This window comes from Dendrobates tinctorius, unplaced genomic scaffold, assembly GCF_039654945.1.
Source record: "Dendrobates tinctorius isolate UK_male_01 unplaced genomic scaffold, ASM3965494v1 ptg000455l, whole genome shotgun sequence".
NCBI lineage: Eukaryota > Metazoa > Chordata > Amphibia > Anura > Dendrobatidae > Dendrobates > Dendrobates tinctorius.
In genome coordinates, this window is record NW_027362117.1 from 367,182 (window position 1) to 394,186 (window position 27,005).

The window sequence follows — 27,005 nt, forward strand, 5'->3', positions numbered from 1 at the left end:
TACATTACTGATCCTGAGTTACCTCCTGTATTATACCCAGAGCTGCACTCACTATTCTGCTGGTGCAGTCACTGTGTACATACATTACTGATCCTGAGTTACATCCTGTATTATACCCCAGAGCTGCACTCACTATTCTGCTGGTGCAGTCACTGTGTACATACATTACTGATCCTGAGTTACTTCCTGTATTATACTCCAGAGCTGCACTCACTATTCTGCTGGTGCAGTCACTGTGTACATACATTACTGATCCTGAGTTACTTCCTGTATTATACTCCAGAGCTGCACTCACTATTCTGCTGGTGCTGTGACTGTGTGCATACATTACATTACTGGTCCTGAGTTACCTCCTGTATTATACCCCAGAGCTGCACTTACTATTCTGCTGGTGCAGTCACTGTGTACATACATTACTGATCCTGATTTACCTCCTGTATTATACCCCAGAGCTGCACTCTCTATTCTGCTGGTGCAGTCACTGTGTACATACATTACATTACTGATCCTCAGTTACATCCTGTATTATACTCCAGAGCTGCACTCACTATTCTGCTGGTGCAGTCACTGTGTACATACATTACATTACTGATCCTGAGTTACTTCCTGTATTATACCCCAGAGCTGCACTCTCTATTCTGCTGGTGCAGTCACTGTGTACATACATTACATTACTGATCCTGAGTTACATCCTGTATTATACTCCAGAGCTGCACTCTCTATTCTGCTGGTGCAGTCACTGTGTACATACATTACATTACTGATCCTTAGTTACATCCTGTATTATACTCCAGAGCTGCACTCACTATTCTGCTGGTGCAGTCACTGTGTACATACATTACATTACTGATCCTGAGTTACTTCCTGTATTATACCCCAGAGCTGCACTCACTATTCTGCTGGTGCAGTCACTGTGTACATACATTACTGATCCTGATTTACCTCCTGTATTATACCCCAGAGCTGCACTCTCTATTCTGCTGGTGCAGTCACTGTGTACATACATTACATTACTGATCCTCAGTTACATCCTGTATTATACTCCAGAGCTGCACTCACTATTCTGCTGGTGCAGTCACTGTGTACATACATTACATTACTGATCCTGAGTTACTTCCTGTATTATACCCCAGAGCTGCACTCTCTATTTTGCTGGTGCAGTCACTGTGTACATACATTACATTACTGATCCTGAGTTACATCCTGTATTATACTCCAGAGCTGCACTCTCTATTCTGCTGGTGCAGTCACTGTGTACATACATTACATTACTGATCCTTAGTTACATCCTGTATTATACTCCAGAGCTGCACTCACTATTCTGCTGGTGCAGTCACTGTGTACATACATTACATTACTGATCCTGAGTTACTTCCTGTATTATACCCCAGAGCTGCACTCACTATTCTGCTGGTGCAGTCACTGTGTACATACATTACATTACTGATCCTGAGTTACATCCTGTATTATACTCCAGAGCTGCACTCACTGTTCTGCTGGTGCAGTCACTGTGTACATACATTACATTACTGATCCTGAGTTACTTCCTGTATTATACTCCAGAGCTGCACTCTCTATTCTGCTGGTGCAGTCACTGTGTACATACATTACATTACTGATCCTGAGTTACATCCTGTATTATACTCCAGAGCTGCACTCACTGTTCTGCTGGTGCAGTCACTGTGTACATACATTACATTACTGATCCTGAGTTACATCCTGTATTATACTCCAGAGCTGCACTCACTGTTCTGCTGGTGCAGTCACTGTGTACATACATTACATTACTGATCCTGAGTTACATCCTGTATTATACTCCAGAGCTGCACTCACTATTCTGCTGGTGCAGTCACTGTGTACATACATTACATTACTGATCCTGAGTTACATCCTGTATTATACTCCAGAGCTGCACTCACTGTTCTGCTGGTGCAGTCACTGTGTACATACATTACATTACTTATGAGTGCTGCTCTGGAGCACAGTGACTGCCTGAGTAGCTTTGTTCTATATATATAATCTGTAAGCTGAGTCTCGTACGTACGATTCTGTTCTTTCTCTCCTGCACTACAGACATCAGTCCACTTGGAGGCGCTGTATTCTATGTAGCTGTGGGCCCCTGAGGATGGGTGGCCGCCATGTTTGGCTCCTGGTTAGAGGAGACCCTGGGCCTGACCTCCGTCTCCAGAAACTGATTTGACAATGAACATGGGAAATGACCTGAGGGAAGGGAGGAGCAGCTTGTGTGGGGCACAGTGTGGGGCCCCGTCCTGACAGTGATGAGACTCGCGACTGTAGGACCTGCACCTGCCGCATTGTGCTCTGGGTAGTGGCCATCTGTAGTGTTCCCTTACCCTGTTGTTCCAGTATTGGCCTCCGGGGGCGCTGTCCTGTGCTACTGGATGACTAGAACATGGAGCTTAGTGTCCTCACAGTCGGGGTCTGCAGCTTTCCCAGTAGGTGAGTGGGTTTTTGACTGGTCAGGATTAGAGAAGCATGGCCGCCTTCCTCCTGCAGCGCCACCTCTGGTTGTGTCTGGTATCGCAGCTTGGTTATATTGAAGTGAATGGGGCTGAGCTGTGACCTTGTTATTGGAAGAAAGCGGCCATGGTTTTCTATGAGGCCGAAGCTCCTTCCCAGGTCAGAGATGGTCTTACTTCGTCCTCCAAGCTCCACCACAAGTCCCAGCGTTCCTCGGCGGCCGCAGAGCCCCAGGTCGCTGCCTCCTCAGCACTCGGGTGACTCTTCCTCCTTCTCTTCTCTCCTCCTCATTGACTTCCATCGTTCACCTGAAGGTTGTGGCCAGATCCCGCTCGTCCATCCATCCATGCCGAGCAGATCCAGGTGCCCAGCAGAGTGCGAGGGGTCCCCGCCGTAGCAGGATGTGGCCCCTCTGTGGACAGGAAGCCTCGCTCCTCTCACTTGCTGGATAATTCTTCTTATCTGTTACAGATTTTGAGTCTCTGATGCCGAACACCTTTGAGTCTGAAGGTCGCGTGTTCCTGGCTCCAAGGTAATGTCTCTCATAGTGAACGTTCACGGACCCTCAAAATGCAAATAAGGGAATTAGAGTCCCGCCCCCCGGACTCTGTATAAGCCAATCAGTAGAGAATAGATGGATCACATGATATTGGGTGGAGCTAGCCTTGTAGCTTTCTATTGGGTGCCCACCCAGCGGGCACAGTATAAGGAGCCCCCCAGTGTTTCTCATCCCTCCTTGTCTTGGTTCCTTCTCCGTTCTCTCCTCTGGGTCATCGTCTCTGCACTCGCAGGCAGTACTGCCAGGACCTGGAACAGTCCGAAAACAACACCGAGTTCTTGCTGAACTTCATCTCACTCATGGAGAAAGTGACGCCGGACTCCAAGAAGTGTGAGTGGTGTAGCGGGACAACGGATGGATGTGGTAGTGGATGGTGGTGGAACATTGTGGTGGATGGTGGTGGATGATGATGTTGATGAAAAGTGGAAAATTGTGGTGGATGGTGGATGATGATGCTGGTGATGGAATGTGGATGATGGTGGATGATGATAATGGTTGTGCATGGTGAATAATGTTGGTGGTGGAGATGATGGTGATGAAAGGTGGAAAATTGTTGTGGATGGTGCATAATGATGATGGTGGTGGATGATGGTGGTGGTGGATGATGGTGGTGGTGGATGATGGTGGTGGTGGATGATGGTGGTGGTGGATGATGGTGGTGGATGATGATGGTGGTGGGTGATGGTGGATGATGATGATGGTGGTGGATGATAGTGGTGGTGGATGATGGTGGTGGTGGTAGATGATGGTGGTGGATAATGGTGGTGGATGATGATGGTGGTGGATGATGGTGGATGATGATGGTGGTGGATGATGATGATGGTGGTGGATGATGATGATGGTGGTGGATGATGATGATGGTGGTGGATGATGATGGTGGTGGATGATGATGGTGGTGGATGATGATGGTGGTAGAGATGATGGTGGTAGATGATGATGGTGGTAGATGATGATGGTGGTAGATGATGATGGTGGTAGAGATGATGGTGGTAGAGATGATGGTGGTAGAGATGATGGTGGTAGAGATGATGGTGGTAGAGATGATGGTGGTAGAGATGATGGTGGTAGAGATGATGGTGGTAGAGATGATGGTGGTAGAGATGATGGTGGTAGAGATGATGGTGGTAGATGATTATGGTGGTAGATGATGGTGGATGATGGTGGTAGATGATGATGGTGGTAGATATGGTGGTGATGGATGATGATGGTGGTGGATGATGGTGGTAGATGGTGGTGGTAGAGATGATGATGGTGGTGGATGATGATGGTGGTAGATGATGATGGTGGTGGTAGATGATGGTGGTGGTAGATATGATGGTGGTGGTAGATATGATGGTGGTGGTAGATATGATGGTGGTGGTAGATATGATGGTGGTGGTAGATATGATGGTGGTGGTAGATATGATGGTGGTGGTAGATGATGATGGTGGTGGTGGATGATGATGATTATGGTGATGATGACGACATTGTTTCTGTGTTCCTCAGGTGACAGCTTCCTCCTGCATAATCTGATCCTAGATACGGGCATCACACGTGATTTGGCAGACAGAGTATGGAAGGATAAGGACCTTCTCACGTAAGGAGACTGTCTTTTGCTGCTGGACAATCCTTACTTCACAGAAACACCTGAAGACTGACAGCAGCTGGCCATGAATAGTGACTGTCAGCAGGGTCTTGAGGGATGGGTGACTGCTCATTATGGATTGTTTTCCTGGTGACAGAGGATGCAGCGAGAAAATGTGATCCCCTCGCCCACGCTGACCTGACACAAGTTAACTACTTAGTGTAGTCTATGTGTACGCCCCATGTGACATACACCATGACCATAGACAGCCCTTGACGTCTCATCAGAGACCGCCTACAGCTGTGACTGGTGCTGAGACCTCCGGTGACTGTTGTGGTGTAGATGACGCCTTCTCCCTGTAGCTCCATGTTCTCTTCATCCACGTCTTGCTCCTCACAGGTATGGGCTCCTCGCCGTCTTTTCTTCTACAGATGGAGGCATCACCCGTGTCTTCCCCAACAAGTGAGTGCTCCGCCTAGAACATTTCTGCAAATGGCGCAGTCTAAAGACAGAATGAATGTTACATGGTTTCCTCTTCTCTATCTCTCGCGTGTTATCTGCCCTCTGTCTTGCGTCTTGTCCATTCTGTCCGTCTCGCCCATTCTGTCTGTCTCGCGTCTCGTCTGTTCTGTCCATCTCGCCCGTTCTGTCCGTCTCGCTTCTCCTCTGCCCTGTCCGCCTCGCTCCTCCTCCACCCTGTCCGCCTCGCTCAAGCTCCGCTCTGTCTCATGTCTTTTTTGCTCTTTCACGTCTCGTGTCTCAAGGGCTGCAGATGACTGGATGGAGGACATGGAGCCTCATAACGCCACATTTTACAGAAGAAGTCTTGACAATAAGGGCTACATATTCCGCGCACCTTATAGAGAACGTGAGTTCTGATGATTAAATTTGGTGGGGAACGCTGGAGGCGAGGTGGAGCGTGGGGATCGCGGGTGGCGAGGTGGAACGTGGGGAATGCAGGTGGCGAGGTGGAGCGTGGGGAATGCGGGTGGCGAGGTGGAGCGTGGGGAACGCTGGTGGCGGAATGCTGGAGGCGAGGTGGAGTGTGGGGAACGCGGGTGGCGAGGTGGAGCGTGGGGAACGCTGGAGGCGAGGTGGAGCGTGGGGAACGCTGGAGGCGAGGTGGAGCGTGGGGATCGCGGGAGGGGAGGTGGAGTGTGGGGAATGCGGGTGGCGAGGTGGAGCGTGGAGAATGCGGGTGGCGAGGTGGAGCGTGGGGATCGCGGGAGGGGAGGTGGAGCGTGGGGAACGCTGGTGGCGGAATGCTGGAGGCGAGGTGGAGCGTGGGGAACGCCGGTGGCGACGTGGAGCGTGGGGAACGCCGGTGGCGACGTGGAGCGTGGGGAACGCTGGAGGCGAGGTGGAGCGTAGGGATCGCGGGAGGGGAGGTGGAGCGTGGGGAACGCTGGTGGCGAGGAGGAGCCCAGTGTGGGGAACGCTGCAGGCAACAAGGAGTGTGGGGAGTACTTGAAGGGAGGATGGTCGTGGGGAATGCTGGAGACGAGGAGGAGTGTGGGGAGGCATGGGGATCGCGGGAGGCGAGGATGAGCATGGGGAATACCCTGGAGGGGAGGAGTAGTGTGAGGAAGGGTAAAACGAGTTTGGATAACACGGGAGAGGAGGAGCGTGGGGAGCATTGGATGCGAGAAGGAGCTTGGTGAGAGAGGGAGGTGAGGAGGAGCTTGGGAGGTGAGGAGTGCTGGAGGCGAGGATGAGCGCAGGAGGCAAGGAGGAGAATGAAAGGTTTGGGAGGCGAGGAAGAGTGTGGAGAACACTGGAGGCAAGGACGAGCTGAGGAAATATGTGCGAGATGAGCGTTGCGGACAGGTGCTGACTCTTTGAGGAAGACCTGAGATGAAGATGGAGGAGAACAGGTCCTAATTCCTGATCCTCTGTTGTCTCGTCAGCCGGTTACCGACCATCAGATCTGGAGAATAACACGGTGGGGATACTGGTGAGCACAGCTGTGGAGCTAGAGATCGAGGGCAGAAAACTCAAACCTGCAGGTGATTTTCTGTGGCTGGGACTGTGGGAGCGACTGTACACTGGAGACGTATCACAGCCTTCCTCACGGTGTGACCGTCATCTTCATCATCTTTATTATTATTAATTTTTTCTCTAGTTGTCGGAGTAAAGTTGGATCTTGAGGCGTGGGTGGAAAAGTTCAAAATCCTGGCCAGTAACCATTCTGAAGCAAATCCTCAAGGACCCCGCAAGGTGAGCGGCCCCTGCACCCCACCGGTCCTGACTAGTTCTGCCACATCCCTCTGGCCTCACATTGTCCTGTAGACTGAAGCTGCTTCTCCTCTTGTCTCCAGCAGTGTAGTCCCTCCAGCAGCTGCGAGATGGACTGTGACATCAACAGTGAGGTATGTGCCCCCCTCCCATCATCAGAGACCCCCAGTACAACCCGCACCACAGTTATCTAATAACGCAGCCTCATCCAGTGGAGCCGTCTTCTGTGTGACATGTCAGACGTGTGACTCTTCTCTGCAGGATTTACTCTGTGTCCTCATCGATGATGGTGGATTTCTCGTCATGTCCAATCAGCAGGACCACTGGTCACAGGTAATGCGTGAGAGCGAAGACCACCGTCATGGAATGCTGGGGGTGTGAGTTGCAGAATAGTGAGTGCTGCTCTGGAGTATAATACAGGAGGTAACTCAGGATCAGTAATGTAATGTATGTACACAGTGACTGCACCAGCAGAATAGTGAGTGCAGCTCTGGGGTATAATACAGGAGGTAACTCAGGAACAGTAATGTAATGTATGTACACAGTGCCTGCACCAGCAGAATAGTGAGTGCAGCTCTGGAGTATAATACAGGAGGTAACTCAGGATCAGTAATGTAATGTATGTACACAGTGACTGCACCAGCAGAATAGTGAGTGCAGCTCTGGGGTATAATACAGGATGTAACTCAGGATCAGTAATGTATGTACACAGTGACTACACCAGCAGAATAGTGAGCGCAGCTCTGGAGTATAATACAGGAGGTAACTCAGGATCAGTAATGTACAGTCATGGCCAAAAGTTTTGAGAATGACACAAATATTAATTTTTACAAAGTCTACTGCTTCATTTTTTCTAATGGCAATTTGCATATACTCCAGAATGTTATAAAGAGTGATCAGCTTAACAACAATTGCTTGCAAAGTCAATATTTGCCTAGAAAATTAACTTTATCCCCCAAAACACATTTCAACATCATTGCAGCCCTGCCTTAAAAGGACCAGCTAACATCGTTTCAGTGATTGCTCCATTAACACAGGTGTGGGTGTTGATGAGGACAGGGCTGGAGATCAATCTGTCATGATTAAGTAAGAATGACACCACTGGACACTTTAAAAGGAGGCTGGTGCTTGGCATCATTGTTTCTCTTCTGTTAACCATGGTTATCTCTAAAGAAACACGTGCAGTCATCATTGCACTGCACAAAAATGGCCTAACAGGGAAGAGTATCGCAGCTAGAAAGATTGCACCTCAGTCAACAATCTATCGCATCATCAAGAACTTCAAGGAGAGAGGTTCCCTTGTTGCCAAAAAGGCTCCAGGGCGCCCAAGAAAGACCAGCAAGCGCCAGGACCGTCTCTTACAAGTGTTTCAGCTGCGGGATCGGGCTACCAGCAGTGCAGAGCTTGCTCAGGAATGGCAGCAGGCAGGTGTGAGTGCATCTGCACGCACTGTGAGGCGGAGACTCTTGGAGCAAGGCCTGGTCTCAAGGAGGGCAGCAAAGAAGCCACTTCTCTCCAGGAAAAACATCATGGACAGACTGATATTCTGCAAGAGGTACAGGGAGTGGACTGCTGAGGACTGGGGTAAAGTCATTTTCTCTGGTGAATCCCCTTTTCGATTGTTTGGGACATCTGGAAAACGGCTTATTCGGAGAAGACCAGGTGAGCGCTACCACCAGTCTTGTCTCATGCCAACTGTCAAGCATCCTGAAACCATTCATGTGTGGGGTGGCTTCCCAGCCAAGGGAATGGGCTCTCTCTCAGTCTTGCCTAAAAACACAGCCATGAATAAAGAATGGTACCAGAATGTCCTCCAAGAGCAACTTCTCCCAACCGTCCAAGAGCAGTTTGGCGATCAACAATGCCTTTTTCAACATGATGGAGCACCTTGCCATAAAGCAAAGGTGATAACTAAATGGCTCAGGGAACAAAACATAGAGATTTTGGGACCATGGCCTGGAAACTCCCCAGATCTTAATCCCATTGAGAACTTGTGGTCAATCATCAAGAGACGGGTGGACAAACAAAAACCTTCAAATTCAGACAAAATAAAAGCATTGATTTTGCAAGAATGGACTGCTATCAGTCAGGATTTGATCCAGAAGTTGATTGAGAGCATGCCAGGGAGAATTGCTGAGGTCCTGAAGAAGAAGGGTCAACACTGCAAATATTGACTTGCTGCATTAACTCATTCTGTCAATATAACCTTTTGCTACTCATAATATGATTGCAATTATATTTCTGTATGTGATAAAAACATCTGACAAACACATAAAAACCAGAGGCCAGCAGATCATGTGACAATATAATATTTGTGTCATTCTCTAAACTTTTGGCCATGACTGTAATGTATGTACACAGTGACTGCACCAGCAGAATAGTGAGTGCAGCTCTGGGATATAATACAGGAGGTAACTCAGGATCAGTAATGTAATGTATGTACACAGTGATTGCACCAGCAGAATAGTGAGTGCAGCTCTGGAGTATAATACAGGATGTAACTCAGGATCAGTAATGTATGTACACAGTGACTGCACCAGCAGAATAGTGAGTGCAGCTCTGGAGTATAATACAGGATGTAACTCTGGATCAGTAATGTAATGTATGTACACAGTGACTGCACCAGCAGAATAGTGAGTGCAGCTCTGGGGTATAATACAGGATGTAACTCAGAATCAGTAATGTAATGTATGTACACAGTGACTGCACCAGCAGAATAGTGAGTGCAGCTCTGGAGTATAATACAGGAGGTAACTCAGGATCAGTAATGTATGTACACAGTGACTGCACCAGCAGAATAGTGAGTGCAGCTCTGGAGTATAATACAGGATGTAACTCAGGATCAGTAATGTAATGTATGTACACAGTGACTGCACCAGCAGAATAGTGAGTGCAGCTCTGGAGTATAATACAGGAGGTAACTCAGGATCAGTAATGTATGTACACAGTGACTGCACCAGCAGAATAGTGAGTGCAGCTCTGGAGTATAATACAGGATGTAACTCAGGATCAGTAATGTATGTACACAGTGACTACACCAGCAGAATAGTGAGCGCAGCTCTGGGGTGTAATACAGGATGTAACTCAGGATCAGTAATGTAATGTATGTACACAGTGACTGCACTAGCAGAATAGTGAGTGCAGCTCTGGAGTATAATACAGGATGTAACTCAGGATCAGTAATGTAATGTATGTACACAGTGACTGCTCCAGCAGAATTGTGAGTGCAGCTCTGGGGTATAATACAGGAGGTAACTTAGGATCAGTAATGTAATGTATGTACACAGTGACTGCACCAGCAGAATAGTGAGTGCAGCTCTGGAGTATAATACAGGATATAACTCAGGATCAGTAATGTATGTACACAGTGACTGCACCAGCAGAATAGTGAGTGCAGCTCTGGAGTATAATACAGGAGGTAACTCAGGATCAGTAATGTAATCTATGTACACAGTGACTGCACCAGCTGAATAGTGAGCGCAGCTCTGGGGTATATGTAATGTATGGACACAGTGACTGTATGTGTGATATGACTTGTAGATATGACACACGGATCAGATTGTCGCTCTCTTATTATGTTTTTTTCCGTACATACCCCGGCGTTGTGTTTGTTGTGGGACCCTCCTGATCGGCGTGATGTCGGTTTGTTTGCGCCTCGCTCCGGAGGGTAATTGCTCTTTCATTCGTGTTTGGTAATTGCCGCATTAAAGCTCCGGGAATTCAGAAATCTTATTTTGAGAAGCAGAAGGAGTGGAGGGAAAAGCTGTCGGTAATGAGGATGTGGAGTCGGGTGATCCAGACCCCGCCGTGCCGGGAGATCTGCTGCTCTCTGTTATCAGCCGACTGATTCTGGGACAAGCAGTTGTAATTTCCAATAATTTCTGAATGGGGGGGAGTTTGCGAAACCTGAGATTCAATTGTGAGACTACAGTTGAGGGGGTTATGGCATGCTGGGAGTCATAGTCCTACAGCAGTCTGTTCTGCACTTGATGCTCCTCTTCACATTAACCCCTTGTGTTTCTCTTAGGTTGGGAAGTTCTTCAGCGAGGTGGACCCCAACCTCATGTCTGCACTGTACAACAGCTCGTTCTTCACCAAGAAGGAGTCCTACGATTACCAGTCGCTGTGCGCCCCCAAAACCGAGAGCAACAAAGGCGCGGCCCCCAGAGGGATCTTTGTGGTAAGTGTTCCCAGTGATCAGGGGTCGCATGAGCATCGGACCCTGGCTGCTGCAGAGTAGCCATCACTCTATCCTCTAGTCACAGCCAGAGCTGCATTCAGGCTTCTGCTTGGGTTGCAGATAAGCTGCACTTCTGTGGGCGCAGCTCTGGATGTGACTAGAGTATAAGATAGATGTGTCTGACTTTGGTGTCTCCTTCTGCAGCCCACAGTCGCTGACCTGCTGAACCTGGCCTGGCTGTCCTCCGCTGCCGCCTGGTGAGTGTCGGTCCCCCCCATGTCGCAGAGTCGTCGTCCCTCCCCGCTTATAATCTCCACCTTATAATGGTCTCTCTGCAGGTCACTATTGCAGCATCTGTTCGTCAGTCTGATGTACACCAGCTGGATGCACGCGGGTAAGAGCTGGGCAGTACGGTGGGAGTGAAGGCTTCGCCGCCCGTGTCATCACCTCCTCGGCCTCTTTACCATTTTCCAAATTTTTTTTGCGATAAAATAAAATTGGAAACAGTCAGTAAGCTGCGGCTGGCGGGTGCTGTGGTGGATGTGTGTGGCAGGCCTAACACCTACTTACTGATGGTTTCCACACAGCTGCATCTTGTGTATAAAGTGACATTAGCCGTGAAAGGTGCAGAAGATCGGCGTCGCGTCGTGGTGCCATGTTGCTGCCCGGTGACCGCCCGGCACCCACTTTCCCCCTTTGTCCCCACAGATGACATCATGGCGGAGAACCTGGAGCCGCGGGAGGCGACCTGCATCATGAAGCAGACGCAGTATTACTTCAGCAGCGTCAATGCCACTTACACGGCGGTCATCGACTGCGGACCCTGCTCCCGGTCAGTCCGGTCCAGGGGTCGGGGAGGGCCAGGGTATTAAGGGTTAATTAACCCCGCAGGCCTCTACCTGTTTCCTCTATCAGGTACTTCCATGCCCAGAGACTCGCGAACACAAACCTGCTGTTCGTGGTGGCGGAGACGATGCTCTGCAGCCAGTGCGACTCCATGAAGCTGGACCAGGAGGAGACGCGCTGTATCCTTCCAGCAGGGGTGATACGGGGGCGCACACAGCGGGGGGCGGCCACACCGCCATCATGGCTAGGGCTCACAGCTGAGGGCTTGTTACACTGGATCAGTGCCGGCAGTGCCATGATCCTCTGCTGACACCGCGTCCCCATTCACCGACAGCAAGCAGAGGAATCCGAAAACCAAGCGGCAGCTTTATGTTAGTTCCCATTTTACTTCTTATTCTCCATTAACTCGTGGTCACAGCTGAGGGTCCGGAGCAGTGTGAGCTGGTGCAGATGCCTCGATATCGGAAAGGTCCTCATGTCTGCTTCGACTACAACACAATGGTACCGGTCTGATTGCTCTACATCCCACAGACGTAGCAGAGCCGGGTGTGTCGTACCGGCAGTCCTATGTAGCACCACAGCTAACACAGTGATAGCTCTGAGTACAGATAATGTAGTAGATGTCACCTGCAGTCCTATGTAACACCACAGATAACAGTGATACCTCTCTGGGTACAGATAATGCGGCAGATGTCACCTGCAGTCCTATGTAAGACCACAGATAAAACAGTGATATCTCTGAGTACAGAAAATGTAGTAGATGTCACCTGCAGTCCTATGTAACACCACAGCTAACACAGTGATAGCTCTGAGTACAGATAATGTAGTAGATGTCACCTGCAGTCCTATGTAACAACACAGATAACAGTGATACCTCTCTGGGTACAGATAATGTGGCAGATGTCACCTGCAGTCCTATGTAAGACCACAGATAAAACAGTGATATCTCTGAGTACAGAAAATGTAGTAGATGTCACCTGCAGTCCTATGTAACACCACAGATAACAGTGATACCTCTCTGGGTACAGATAATGTGGCAGATGTCACCTGCAGTCCTATGTAACACCACAGCTAACACAGTGATAGCTCTGAGTACAGATAATGTAGTAGATGTCACCTGCAGTCCTATGTAACACCACAGATAACAGTGATACCTCTCTGGGTACAGATAATGTGGCAGATGTCACCTGCAGTCCTATGTAACACCACAGATAACACAGTGGTAACTCTCTGCCTGCAGATAATGTGCTAGATGATACCTGCAGTCCCATGTAACACCACAGATAACAGTGATAACTGAGTACACATAATGTTGCAGATGACACCCGCAGTCCTATGTAACACCACAGATAACACAGTGATACCTCTCTGGGTACAGATAATGTGGCAGATGTCACCAGCAGTCCTATGTAACACCACTGATTCCCCTGGGTGTAGCCTGCAGTCCCATGTAATTGCCGCCTGTCGCCCCTCTTCTGTCTTGCAGGAGGACACCTCGGACTGTGGTCGGGGCTCCATGTTTCGGCCGTCATGGCTCCTGCTGGCGTGTCTTCAGCTCCTGCTCCTGCTGGGCGGCTGCACCTCGTCCTCGGTGGGCCGGGGCCTCTAGGTCGCTCCGCTTCCTCAGGCCACTTCTTCTTTAGTGACGTGGTTACCATGACGAACAGGCGAGCGCCTCTTGCGCGTTGGGCTGTTACCACGACAACCACCACTTGATTTGGATGATTTTACGGCGACAACAAGGAGACTTTTTAGTGTTATCAGGAGTTACCATGGCAACCAGGAAAGCAAACCATCATGGCGGAGCAGCAGGCGGAGCCATGGCAGCTCCCAGAATTCCCTGTTTCCTGTTCGTCTGTCTCCATGGTTCCTGTCTGTTCACCTGAATTTCTGTTTTATAAGTTGTGGGGGCCACGGGGTCGGTGACCCTCATCATCCTCGTCCATTTCTACAGCTGCTGTATGAGCCTGAGCTCGTAGTGATGATGTCATATCTACTCCTAGTACCAATGTTATAGCCCGCCATTGTGACCATATACTCAGGGTGATGATGTCATTGCTGTCATGGTGATGTCATGTGCCCATGATGATGGAATTTCTACCAGGGTGAATATCAACCCATGGCAGTGACACCACTGCTGTCCCTGGAGGTGATGTCACCGCTGTCCCTGGTCGTGATGTCACCGCTGTCCCTGGTCGTGATGTCACCGCTGTCCCTGGTCGTGATGTCACCGCTGTCCCTGGTCGTGATGTCACCGCTGTCCCTGGAGGTGATGTCACCGCTGTCCCTGGTCGTGATGTCACCGCTGTCCCTGGAGGTGATGTCACCGCTGTCCCTGGTCGTGATGTCACCGCTGTCCCTGGTCGTGATGTCACCGCTGTCCCTGGTCGTGATGTCACCGCTGTCCCTGGAGGTGATGTCACCGCTGTCCCTGGTCGTGATGTCACCGCTGTCCCTGGTCGTGATGTCACCGCTGTCCCTGGTCGTGATGTCACCGCTGTCCCTGGAGGTGATGTCACCGCTGTCCCTGGTCGTGATGTCACCGCTGTCCCTGGAGGTGATGTCACCGCTGTCCCTGGTCGTGATGTCACCGCTGTCCCTGGTCGTGATGTCACCGCTGTCCCTGGTCGTGATGTCACTGCTGTCCCTTGTGGTGGTGTCATTGCTGTCCCTGGTCGTGATGTCACCGCTGTCCCTGGTCGTGATGTCACCGCTGTCCCTGGAGGTGATGTCACCGCTGTCCCTGGAGGTGATGTCACCGCTGTCCCTGGAGGTGATGTCACCGCTGTCCCTGGAGGTGATGTCACCGCTGTCCCTGGTCGTGATGTCACCGCTGTCCCTGGTCGTGATGTCACCGCTGTCCCTGGAGGTGATGTCACCGCTGTCCCTGGAGGTGATGTCACCGCTGTCCCTGGAGGTGATGTCACCGCTGTCCCTGGTCGTGATGTCACCGCTGTCCCTGGTCGTGATGTCACCGCTGTCCCTGGTCGTGATGTCACCGCTGTCCCTGGTCGTGATGTCACCGCTGTCCCTGGTCGTGATGTCACCGCTGTCCCTGGAGGTGATGTCACCGCTGTCCCTGGTCGTGATGTCACCGCTGTCCCTGGAGGTGATGTCACCGCTGTCCCTGGTCGTGATGTCACCGCTGTCCCTGGTGATGTCACCGCTGTCCCTGGTCGTGATGTCACTGCTGTCCCTGGAGGTGATGTCACTGCTGTCCCTTGTGGTGGTGTCATTGCTGTCCCTGGTCGTGATGTCACTGCTGTCCCTGGTCGTGATGTCACCGCTGTCCCTGGAGGTGATGTCACCGCTGTCCCTGGAGGTGATGTCACCGCTGTCCCTGGAGGTGATGTCACCGCTGTCCCTGGTCGTGATGTCACTGCTGTCCCTGGAGGTGATGTCACTGCTGTCCCTTGTGGTGGTGTCATTGCTGTCCCTGGTCGTGATGTCACCGCTGTCCCTGGTCGTGATGTCACCGCTGTTCCTGGAGGTGATGTCACCGCTGTCCCTGGAGGTGATGTCACCGCTGTCCCTGGAGGTGATGTCACCGCTGTCCCTGGTCGTGATGTCACCGCTGTCCCTGGAGGTGATGTCACCGCTGTCCCTGGAGGTGATGTCACCGCTGTCCCTGGAGGTGATGTCACCGCTGTCCCTGGTCGTGATGTCACCGCTGTCCCTGGTCGTGATGTCACCGCTGTCCCTGGTCGTGATGTCACCGCTGTCCCTGGTCGTGATGTCACTGCTGTCCCTGGTCGTGATGTCACCGCTGTCCCTGGAGGTGATGTCACCGCTGTCCCTGGTCGTGATGTCACCGCTGTCCCTGGTCGTGATGTCACTGCTGTCCCTGGAGGTGATGTCACTGCTGTCCCTTGTGGTGGTGTCATTGCTGTCCCTGGTCGTGATGTCACTGCTGTCCCTGGTCGTGATGTCACCGCTGTCCCTGGAGGTGATGTCACCGCTGTTCCTGGAGGTGATGTCACCGCTGTCCCTGGAGGTGATGTCACCGCTGTCCCTGGTCGTGATGTCACCGCTGTCCCTGGTCGTGATGTCACCGCTGTCCCTGGAGGTGATGTCACCGCTGTCCCTGGAGGTGATGTCACCGCTGTCCCTGGAGGTGATGTCACCGCTGTCCCTGGTCGTGATGTCACCGCTGTCCCTGGTCGTGATGTCACCGCTGTCCCTGGTCGTGATGTCACCGCTGTCCCTGGAGGTGAAGTGACCGCTGTCCCTTGTGGCGACGTCACCGCTGTCCCTTGTGGCGACGTCACCGCTGTCCCTGGTGGCGACGTCACCGCTGTCCCTGGTGGCGACGTCACCGCTGTCCCTGGTGGCGACGTCACCGCTGTCCCTGGTGGCGACGTCACCGCTGTCCCTGGTGGCGACGTCACCGCTGTCCCTGGTGGCGGTGTCACCGATGTCCCTGGTCGAGGTGTCACTGCTGTCCCTGGTGGCGATGTCACTGCTGTCCCTGGTGGCGATGTCACTGCTGTCCCTGGTGGCGATGTCACTGCTGTCCCTGGTGGCGATGTCACTGCTGTCCCTGGTGGTGGTGTCCCTGGTGATGTCACTGCTGTCCCTGGAGGTGGTGTCCCTGGAGGTGATGTCACTGCTGTCCCTGGAGGTGATGTCACTGCTGTCCCTGGTTGTGATGTCACTGCTGTCCCTGGTGGCGGTGTCATTGCTGTCCCTGGTGGTGCTGTCCCTGGTGATGTCACTGCTGTCCCTGGTGGTGATGTCACTGCTGTCCTTTGTCATCTTGTCATGGCTTTCCATATCATTTTCATATACAAAAGAGTTGAGGTTTTTCTCACATCAGGTAAGGGGATCAGGACAAAAGACATTTAGCAAAAAGTGAGCCATGGCCCCTGGATTCCAGGCCCCGGGTCTTTGGCCCTGGACTCCAGGCCTCAGCTGCCCCTGGACTCTATGATCTGGCTGCCCCTATGCCCCTGGGCTCCAAGCCCCCCGGCCGCTCCTATGCCCCTGGGCTCCAAGCCCCCCGGCCGCCCCTATGCCCCTGGGCTCCAAGCCCCCCGGCCGCCCCTTTGCCCCTGGACTCCAGGCCCCGGCCGCCCCTTTGCCCCTGGACTCCAGGCCCCGGCCGCCCCTTTGTCCCTGGACTCCAGGCCCCGGCCGCCCCTTTGCCCCTGGACTCCAGGCCCCGGCCGCCCCTTTGCCCCTGGACTCCAGGCCCCGGCCGCCCCTTTGCCCCTGGACTCCAGGCCCCGGCCTCCCCTTTGAGTAGTGCAGAGCATTTTGCCTTCTCCCTCCTTCCTGCAGGATCTTGCAGTTCTGCAGGTTATTAAGTGCCAAAGCTGTGTTTTCCTCCTTCACCCTCTGGTCCTGGGACCACCGATCTCTGCCCCCGCAGTTGGACTACTCTCCCCATCATATCCACTTGCACCAAAGAGTCAGGTTTGTTTCTGTCGCCCGTCAGCTCCGCGACATGTTAGTGCGAGGCAGTAGGTGAAGCCCAAGTTCACACTCCTCACGGGTCACCATCTTTTTGGGATCCCCATCTTCAGCCGATCCCCGTGTTCATGTCGACGCGTCGCCCGTGTAGTGTTTTCCATTGTGTAGATGCTGCTGAAATACTCAGTGCCAGCTGTGATAATCCCAGGATGGAGGCACAACCATTTCACAAGCACAGGGGATCTGTGAGCCCCCAAAACCGCACACAACACTGTCACATGGGGTCATCACAATGGCCACTCATAGCACAAGGGGCCTCGGCCCTGATCCTGAGCGTCTTCGCCTCCTGCAGAACCAGCGCCGTGCGCCCTGATCCGAGAGACCAGTATTAAGAGAACGGAGCGCCAAGCCCCCGAAATCATAGCACCCCAATCCCCCTCTGCTTCTGAAATGGTGGCTGTACCACCCAGCTTTCCCCGTAGCAGATAATGGGGGGTGGCCTTATATTTCTGGGGGGGGGGGGACGTGCCCCAATCTGAGGACTTTGCTCCTTTTGTTGCCATCCGTTGCCTTTCTGGCGTCCATCATCGTCTACGTCTCGTTCATGCCGCCATCTTGCTTGTTGTCCACCCCCAGTGATGAGAACAATGGGGGGAGGTGGGAGGGAGCCCCCCAATCTGCCAGGAGCCGCTGGAGCTTGGGGGGAGGGTGAGCCCCTAAATGGTGATTTTCTTTGCTTGTAGCTTGGCTGTGTGTTTGGACCTTGTTTTGAGGGGGTGGGTGATGACGTGCGCCCGGCGTCTGTCGCGTTTCTAGTCCGATCCTCCATTCCAGAGCGAGAGCTATAAATAGGTATAAATATCTATAAATAGTATATATATCGTCCGCGGCGCGAGGCTGCAGGCCTCCTCATCAGGTGGCGAGGTCGTCGGCCTCCTCATCAGGTGGCGAGGTCGTCGGCCTCCTCATCAGGTGGCGAGGTCGTCGGCCTCCTCATCAGGTGGCGAGGTCGTCGGCCTCCTCATCAGGTGGCGAGGTCGTCGGCCTCCTCATCAGGTGGCGAGGTCGTCGGCCTCCTCATCAGGTGGCGAGGTCGTCGGCCTCCTCATCAGGTGGCGAGGTCGTCGGCCTCCTCATCAGGTGGCGAGGTCGTCGGCCTCCTCATCAGGCGCGAGGCCGTGGGCCTCCTCATCAGGCGCGAGGCCGTCGGCCTCCTCATCAGGTGGCGAGGTCGTCGGCCTCCTCATCAGGTGGCGAGGTCGTCGGCCTCCTCATCAGGTGGCGAGGTCGTCGGCCTCCTCATCAGGTGGCGAGGTCGTCGGCCTCCTCATCAGGTGGCGAGGTCGTCGGCCTCCTCATCAGGTGGCGAGGTCGTCGGCCTCCTCATCAGGTGGCGAGGTCGTCGGCCTCCTCATCAGGTGGCGAGGTCGTCGGCCTCCTCATCAGGTGGCGAGGTCGTCGGCCTCCTCATCAGGTGGCGAGGTCGTCGGCCTCCTCATCAGGCGCGAGGTCGTCGGCCTCCTCATCAGGCGCGAGGTCGTCGGCCTCCTCATCAGGCGCGAGGTCGTCGGCCTCCTCATCAGTTAGTGGCTTTTATCTGGTGACTGGAGCTAAAGTTTTATTTATTTATTTGTACAGAAAAAAGTTCCACAAGTGACAGAAAGTTTGTACGAGTCGTGCGTGATTCCTGTAAAATATTTTCAAATGGTTTATTACAAAGAATCAGTTAATAAATAATGTGCATATTTTCACTTCAGCTCGGCCTCTGCCTCATTCTATCGCCTCTGCGCCCCCATGACAACACCTCCTGTCTTTGTGCTCCTACCGCTAGTGTTATGATAGGGACAGGACCTCTCACTGACCAATCAGATCTCTGCTATTCCCAGATGAAAGACCACCGCAATCTGATTTGGCTATTGTAAGGTCTTTATGGAGTAGAGAGACGAGAAGTGTTGTCATGGGGTACACAAAGTCTCTGTGTAACGTTTCACTATAATCTTCCAGAGCAGCGGTGCAGGAAGTGTTGTCATAGGGACACAAGGAAAAGGTATTATATAAGTAAGATGGGGTTTATGGGTTCGGTATTGACTTTAATAATGTGGAAAAGTTCACGGGGTCTGAAGACTTCATAAAGGCGCTTTATATACACTGCTCAGGCAAAGACTGAGACCATTGCAAAATGTTCAGTTTGTCTGATTTTTCTCTTTATATTTTTGAGTAAAATGTAAATTGCTCTTCATCCACACATTGATGACCTAGCTGTGTGGCATGGCGCATTGTCCTCAGAGTTGGGGAACATTGCCTGAGCAGAAGGAATCAGCTGTTTTCCAGGATAACCTTGTATGTGGTTTGATTCATACGTCCTTCACAAAGATTAACCTCCTTTGCTTCTCATTGATGAAAGGCTTTTTTCCAGCTTTACATGACATGAGCCCTGCCTCTAGGAGCCGGTTACGAACTGTTCTTGCCGTGCACTTCACCCCAGCTGCCATTTCTTTTGTAGGTCACTTGATGTCATCCTGCGGTTGCTGAGTGACATTTGAATAAGATGACGGTCATCCCGGTCAGTGGACAGTTGTGTTCGCCCTCTGCCGGTCTGTAGCTTTGTTGTCCCCAATGTCTGCTGCTTGACCTTGTTGTAATGGACTGCCATCTTAGAAATTTTAAGGATGGAGGCAACATGACCCTCACTGTATCCCTCTGCTGGTAAAGCCAGAACTGAGCCCTTCTTTTGCTCACTCAAGACTTTTCCTCTCACCTCCTTTGGCATGGTTAGAAGTTATTTTTTCATTCCTATTACTTTTGGGATATTACTAGCACTTGTTTTGCCGTCCAGCTTGTCCTATTGCAGGAGGATTGTGAACACCACAGCAGGGTTTCTATACTTTCCTTTGTTAGATAAGATTTGGTTCAGGTGATCACTAATCAGAAGCACATTAAGTAGAATGAGGTGTACTCTGGATGGAATGGCTGTCAGCCATGGAGAGAAGCGGGTTCTTATAAAACACCGCAGTGCGCTCTTAATTATTGCCAGAGCTGTGTGTGTGTGTATATATATATATATATATATATATATATATATATATATATTCTCTGTGTCATCAAGAACGTCACATACCTAAACTACTCAGAGCTGAGGGTTTGTTAAATTGTATCCAGTCTGGACAATCCTCTGTGGGCTGGAGTCCAGACTGATACATTGCAACAAACTATCAGCATTGGGGAGACTTGTGCCGATGTGCTCAGCTCGCAGGGCGTTGTACACAGTGACAACCAATATGGCTGCCATTACCACTATGGACAAGGTTGTTGTACATCATGCCCCCCAAGTGTCCACAGGAGCCGATGTACAAGTCCCAAAAGGCTGATGATGTGATTGGAAAGTCCCTCCGCCAAGCAGCTGCCGTCCGTGAGGGGCCACGATCAGGGGGTGAGAGGGGAGGTGGAGCCCTGATAAGGGGCTGCGGGGCTCCATGATCAGGGGGTGAGAGGGGATTCAGGGGGCCCACAATTGAACGTCAACATAAAGGAAGTCTTGGGGTTTAAGAAAATTCACTAATCACCTTCAAATATCACCAGATCCCTGTGACCCCCCCCCCCCCTCCTGCCGGCGGCCCCAGCGCCTCTCCTGACCGGTGCCCCCTCGGTATCAGTACATGACATTACAATGGGCCGGCAGCCACAGCCTGCAGACATGGAGGGACCCAGGTCCTGCAAATATCACTCTACTGAACAGTTTGTTACACATTCACTTCACTGACACATTGTATCAGCCGGGATGTGGCTGACGGAAGCTTGGGGCCCCCATAGTGCAATATCACCGCTGGCGGAGGGAGGGGGGGAGCCTCATGTTGATTTTGCAACTTTGGGTACAAAAAATAAATATAAAATCTAATCTGTTCTCTATGTCCAGACCCAGGTGTGAGACCCTCTGTGGTGTATACGGGGTCTTCTCTGTATTATGCTCCTGACTACTGTAGGACACACAGAGAAGACAGTTCTGCAGCAGCTGAGGTGGTGTCTGTATTATGAGGTTCTGCAGCAGCTGAGATGGTGTCTGTATTATGAGGTTCTGCAGCAGCTGAGGTGGTGTCTGTATTATGAGGTTCTGCAGCAGCTGAGATGGTGTCTGTATTATGAGGTTCTGCAGCAGCTGAGGTGGTGTCTGTATTATGAGGTTCTGCAGCAGCTGAGGAGGTGTCTGTATTATGAGGTTCTGCAGCAGCTGAGGTGGTGTCTATTATGAGGTTCTGCAGCAGCTGACGAGGTGTCTGTATTATGAGGTTCTGCAGCAGCTGAGGTGGTGTCTGTATTATGAGGTTCTGCAGCAGCTGAGGTGGTGTCTGTATTATGAGGTTCTGCAGCAGCTGAGGTGGTGTCTGTATTATGAGGTTCTGCAGAAGCTGAGATGGTGTCTGTATTATGAGGTTCTGCAGCAGCCGAGGAGGTGCCCTGCGCATTGTGACGTTCTGCGGCAGCCGAGACGGTGCCCTGCGCATTGTGAGGTTCTGTGGCAGCTGAGACGGTGCCCTGTGCATTGTGACATTCTGCGGCAGCCGACACCGTGCCCTGCGCATTGTGAGGTTCTGCAGTAGCCAAGGAGGTGCCCTGCGCATTGTGAGGTTCTGCAGCAGCTGAGGTGCCCTGTGTAATGTGAGGTTCTGCAGCAGCTGCGGAGGTGCCCTGCGCATTGACTTCTCATGGCCTCTGGGGGGGGCATTATTATAACTATACATCAGACTAATATCGGACCTGCTGATCGTTACTGTATATGGGGGCGCTGGGTGAATGGTGGTCGGGGGAGATAATCCTCCGGCTGACATGTCAATCAGCTGACCGAGTGGCCGAGGCATCATTCATCTGACATCCATCTAATGTGTGGGGGGCTCAGGAATCTCGGCTCCACCGCCCCCAATATGGTGGCTCCTGGTTGCAGCCTGCAGTCACCATAATGAGCTGCAACTCTGACAGGTGAAGTTCTGTGCGGCTGAGACGTGCCATGGCTGAGCAGGTGCAGAGGGTGGTCTACCATGAAGGGGGCACTGGGGCATTTTGGGGGCTTGTGATACATTCGATAAGGCGAGTCTGATGTGAAATCCTCTTTATTACGGAAGCTGCAGCTCGGACCCCGCGGGTGGTTGGGGGGATGGTGGTAGTTGTCGGTGCCGTGGATGGGCCGGGTGGGCGCCGGGGCTAGCCGCTCTTATTCTGCACCCGGATGAGGCTGAAGCACAGGCCGCAGGCCTCGTAACACGGGTCGCACAAGCAGTGGACGCAGGAGCCCCAGAACTGCTTCAGGCAGGAGAAGTTCATGTTCCAGCTCTTCACACAGGGGCCGATGCACCAGACGTGGCAGCACTGGACGCAGGCGAACTGCAGAGCCCAGCAGAACGCCAGCGGGCAGCCGCACAGCACAGACAGCACAATGTAGCAGCAACTCTTCACCCCGCCAAAGGTCTTGTAGGACGTTCCCCAGACCCCCGGGATGCTGTGAGACCCCTCTGGCTCCCCGAAGGCGTCTTCAAAGAGAACCTGGAGGAACAGGACAAAAACAAAGGATCTATGAATGGAAGGTTCCGGCGATGCCCGGCCCATCCCCCCAGTATGGAGATGTTACCACACTGCGGAGACCCCCAATATCACTATGTCCTTTACGTGCAGCCTCCTGACACTGTGCACTGCGGGCCGATCGCTAGGATCAGACTTGGCAACACAAACCGTCTCCATTGTGTAGGATTTCTGTCAGTGACTGGAAACACCGAGATCCTCACAATGTAGAATCCGTCACAGATCAGCGACATCGTATACTTTGTTACAATGTATCAGTGCAGGCAGAATGTAGCAGTCTGGAGACAGCCCGGACTAGATGCCTCAGCAGTGCAAGGTTCTAGACTAGACAATGTCTCTAATCGGTGACTCCGCTGCAGCCAAGGGGCCACGGACCGCCGACCGGCTGCAGCCAAGGGGCCAGGGCCACGGACCGCCGACCGGCTGCAGCCAAGGGGCCAGGGCCACGGACCGGCTACAGCCAAGGGGCCACGGACCGCCGACCGGCTGCAGCCAAGGGGCCACGGACCGCCGACCGGCTGCAGCCAAGGGGCCACGGACCGCCGACCGGCTGCAGCCAAGGGGCCAGGGCCACGGACCGCCGACCGGCTGCAGCCAAGGGGCCAGGGCCACAGACCGCCGACCGGCTGCAGCCAAGGGGCCAGGGCCACGGACCGGCTACAGCCAAGGGGCCACGGACCGCCGACCGGCTGCAGCCAAGGGGCCACGGACCGCCGACCGGCTGCAGCCAAGGGGCCAGGGCCACGGACCGCCGACCGGGAAGCGTTACTGCCTGACGGTAGATTAATACTGATTACACCACCACGACTGACACACTGCGCGATCAGTACTACATCAGTGCACACGGCCATGATTCTCCACCATTGTCCAGAATGATACATTGTAACGAACCAACAGGACCAGCAGAGAAAACTTTACTGGTCTATGATGGACCCCCAGACTCACCCGCACGTGCTCATTCATGTTGTTGGGGTCTCGGTTCTCCATGTCCAGGGGCATTGGTTCATTGTGGATGTTCTTGGGTTCGGCCATGATGAGTGGAGATTTCTCTGCGGTCGGAGCAGTCTCTGTGGTCACATTCCTCCGTCTCCTCTTATAAGGCCGCTGAAATCAGGTTTCCAAGGGGCCGAGCATCAAACAGGTCCATGGCGACTCCCCGGTACCTGAGCCCAGGTGATATGGAAACTGTCAGCAAGTCACTGACGGAGAGGTCAGAGGTCAGTGAGCAAAGTTCAAAGCCGGCGCCGACATAAAAGGACGATGAGAAGCAAGAAAGAGAAACCACAGTCTATACACACTTAAAGCCCAGGCACTGCAGAAAAGTGCTAGAACCTTGAAGGTGTTATCATAAAGGTCAAATACACATCTCAGCAGTCAGTAACACACAGGATAGAATTAGATACACGGCTCAGCAGTCAGTATCACACAGGAGAGGATTAGATGCACGGCTCAGCAGTCGGTATCACACAGGATAGGATTAGATACACGGCTCAGCAGTCGGTATCACACAGGATAGGATTAGATACACGGCTCAGCAGTCGGTATCACAGGAGAGGATTAGATACATGGCTCGGCAGACGGTAACACACAGGATAGGATTAGATACACGGCTCGGCAGTCGGTATCACACAGGATAAGATTAGATACACGGCTTGGCAGTCTGTATCACAGGAGAGGATTAGATACACAGCTCAGCAGACGGTATCACACAGGATAGGATTAGATACACGGGTCAAAAGTCGGTATCACACAGGATAAGATTAGATACACGGCTCAGCAGTCTATCACACAGGATAAGATTAGATACATGGCTCAGCAGTCGGTATCACAGCACAGGATTAGATACACAGCTCAGCAGTCTATCCAAGAGGAGAGGATTAGATACACGGCTCAGCAGTCGGTATCACACAGGAGAGGATTAAATACACGTCTCAGCAGTCGGTATCACAGGAGAGGATTAGATACACGGCTCAGCAGTCAGTATCACACAGGAGAGGATTAGATGCACGGCTCAGCAGTCGGTATCACACAGGATAGGATTAGATACACGGCTCAGCAGTCGGTATCACACAGGATAGGATTAGATACACGGCTCAGCAGTCAGTATCGCACAGGATAGGATTAGATACACGGCTCAGCAGACAGTATCGCACAGGAGAGGATTAGATACACGGCTCAGCAGACAGTATCGCACAGGAGAGGATTAGACACACGGCTCAGCAGTCAGTATCACACAGGAGAGGATTAGATACACGGCTCAGCAGTCGGTATCACACAGGATAGGATTAGATACACGGCTCAGCAGACGGTATCACACAGGATAGGATTAGATACACGGCTCAGCAGTCGGTATCACAGGAGAGGATTAGATACACGGCTCAGCAGTCGGTATCACAGGAGAGGATTAGATACATGGCTCAGCAGACGGTAACACACAGGATAGGATTAGATACACGGCTCGGCAGTCGGTATCACACAGGATAAGATTAGATACACGGCTCGGCAGTCTGTATCACAGGAGAGGATTAGATACACGGCTCAGCAGACGGTATCACAGGATAGGATTAGATACACGGGTCAAAAGTCGGTATCACACAGGATAAGATTAGATACACGGCTCAGCAGTCTATCACACAGGATAAGATTAGATACATGGCTCAGCAGTCGGTATCACAGCACAGGATTAGATACACGGCTCAGCAGTCTATCACAGAGGAGAGGATTAGATACACGGCTCAGCAGTCGGTATCACACAGGAGAGGATTAAATACACGTCTCAGCAGTCGGTATCACAGGAGAGGATTAGATACACGGCTCAGCAGACGGTATCACACAGGAGGATTAAATACACGTCTCAGCAGTTGGTATCACAGGAGAGGATTAGATACACGGCTCAGCAGTCGGCATCACACAGGATAGGATTAGATACACGGCTCAGCAGTCGACATCACACAGGATAGGATTAGATACACGGCTCAGCAGTCGACATCACACAGGATAGGATTAGATACACGGCTCAGCAGTCAGAATCACAGGAGAGGATTGGATACACGGCTCAGCAGTCAGTATCACACAGGGTAGTATTAGATACACGTCTCAGCAGACGGTATCACACAGGATAGGATTAGATACACGGCTCAGCAGTCGGTATCACACAGGAAAGGATTAGATACACGGCTCAACAGTCGGTATCACACAGGATAGGATTAGATACACGGCTCAGCAGACGGTATCACACAGGATAGGATTAGATACACGGCTCAGCAGTCGGTATCACACAGGATAGGATTAGATACACGGCTCAGCAGACAGTATCACACAGGAGAGTATTAGACACAAGGCTCAGCAGACGGTTTCACACAGGATAGGATTAGATACACGGCTCAGCAGTCAGTATCACACGAGAGGATTAGATACACGGCTCAGCAGACGGTATCACACAGGAGAGGATTAGATACACGGCTCAGCAGTCGGTATCACACAGGAGAGGATTAGATACACGGCTCAGCAGTCGGCATCACACAGGAGAGGATTAGACACACGGCTCAGCAGACGGTTTCACACAGGATAGGATTAGATACACGGCTTGGCAGTCTGTATCACAGGAGAGGATTAGATACACGGCTCAGCAGACGGTATCACACAGGATAGGATTAGATACACGGCTCAGCAGTCGGTATCACACAGGATAGGATTAGATACACGGCTCAGCAGTCAGTATCGCACAGGATAAGATTAGATACACGGCTCCGCAGACAGTATCGCACAGGAGAGGATTAGATACACGGCTCAGCAGACAGTATCGCACAGGAGAGGATTAGACACACGGCTCAGCAGTCAGTATCACACAGGAGAGGATTAGATACACGGCTCAGCAGTCGGTATCACACAGGATAGGATTAGATACACGGCTCAGCAGACGGTATCACACAGGATAGGATTAGATACACGGCTCAGCAGTCGGTATCACAGGAGAGGATTAGATACACGGCTCAGCAGTCGGTATCACAGGAGAGGATTAGATACATGGCTCGGCAGACGGTAACACACAGGATAGGATTAGATACACGGCTCGGCAGTCGGTATCACACAGGATAAGATTAGATACACGGCTTGGCAGTCTGTATCACAGGAGAGGATTAGATACACGGCTCAGCAGA

The 27,005-nt window shown here is 52.1% G+C and overlaps 2 protein-coding genes across 6 annotated transcripts in view; one reads left to right on the forward strand and one right to left on the reverse strand.

Annotated features, from left to right (window-relative positions):
* CACNA2D2 (calcium voltage-gated channel auxiliary subunit alpha2delta 2) overlaps positions 1-14,113 on the forward strand; it is a 226,877-nt gene extending 212,764 nt beyond the window's left edge. For 2 of the 5 annotated variants that reach the window (XM_073564499.1, XM_073564500.1), the window contains 16 exons: positions 2,953-3,013; positions 3,273-3,370; positions 4,526-4,616; positions 5,004-5,066; positions 5,369-5,472; positions 6,512-6,610; positions 6,727-6,821; positions 6,923-6,973; positions 7,101-7,172; positions 10,867-11,019; positions 11,224-11,276; positions 11,358-11,413; positions 11,728-11,851; positions 11,935-12,044; positions 12,284-12,366; positions 13,352-14,113. In XM_073564499.1, coding sequence (XP_073420600.1) covers positions 2,953-3,013; positions 3,273-3,370; positions 4,526-4,616; positions 5,004-5,066; positions 5,369-5,472; positions 6,512-6,610; positions 6,727-6,821; positions 6,923-6,973; positions 7,101-7,172; positions 10,867-11,019; positions 11,224-11,276; positions 11,358-11,413; positions 11,728-11,851; positions 11,935-12,044; positions 12,284-12,366; positions 13,352-13,474 — 1,436 coding nt within the window. In that variant the 3' untranslated portion in view covers positions 13,475-14,113. The remainder of the gene's footprint in view (positions 1-2,952; positions 3,014-3,272; positions 3,371-4,525; positions 4,617-5,003; positions 5,067-5,368; positions 5,473-6,511; positions 6,611-6,726; positions 6,822-6,922; positions 6,974-7,100; positions 7,173-10,866; positions 11,020-11,223; positions 11,277-11,357; positions 11,414-11,727; positions 11,852-11,934; positions 12,045-12,283; positions 12,367-13,351) is intronic. The other 3 variants (XM_073564501.1, XM_073564503.1, XM_073564502.1) reach the window with 2 other exon arrangements.
* Positions 14,114-22,363: 8,250 nt separating this feature from the next.
* LOC141077502 (caveolin-3-like) overlaps positions 22,364-27,005 on the reverse strand; it is a 62,643-nt gene continuing 58,001 nt past the window's right edge. The window contains exons 3-4 of the mRNA XM_073564481.1: positions 23,791-24,008; positions 22,364-22,809 (exon numbers count right to left, since the gene is read on the reverse strand). Coding sequence (XP_073420582.1) covers positions 22,471-22,809; positions 23,791-23,877 — 426 coding nt within the window. The 5' untranslated portion in view covers positions 23,878-24,008 and the 3' untranslated portion in view covers positions 22,364-22,470. The remainder of the gene's footprint in view (positions 22,810-23,790; positions 24,009-27,005) is intronic.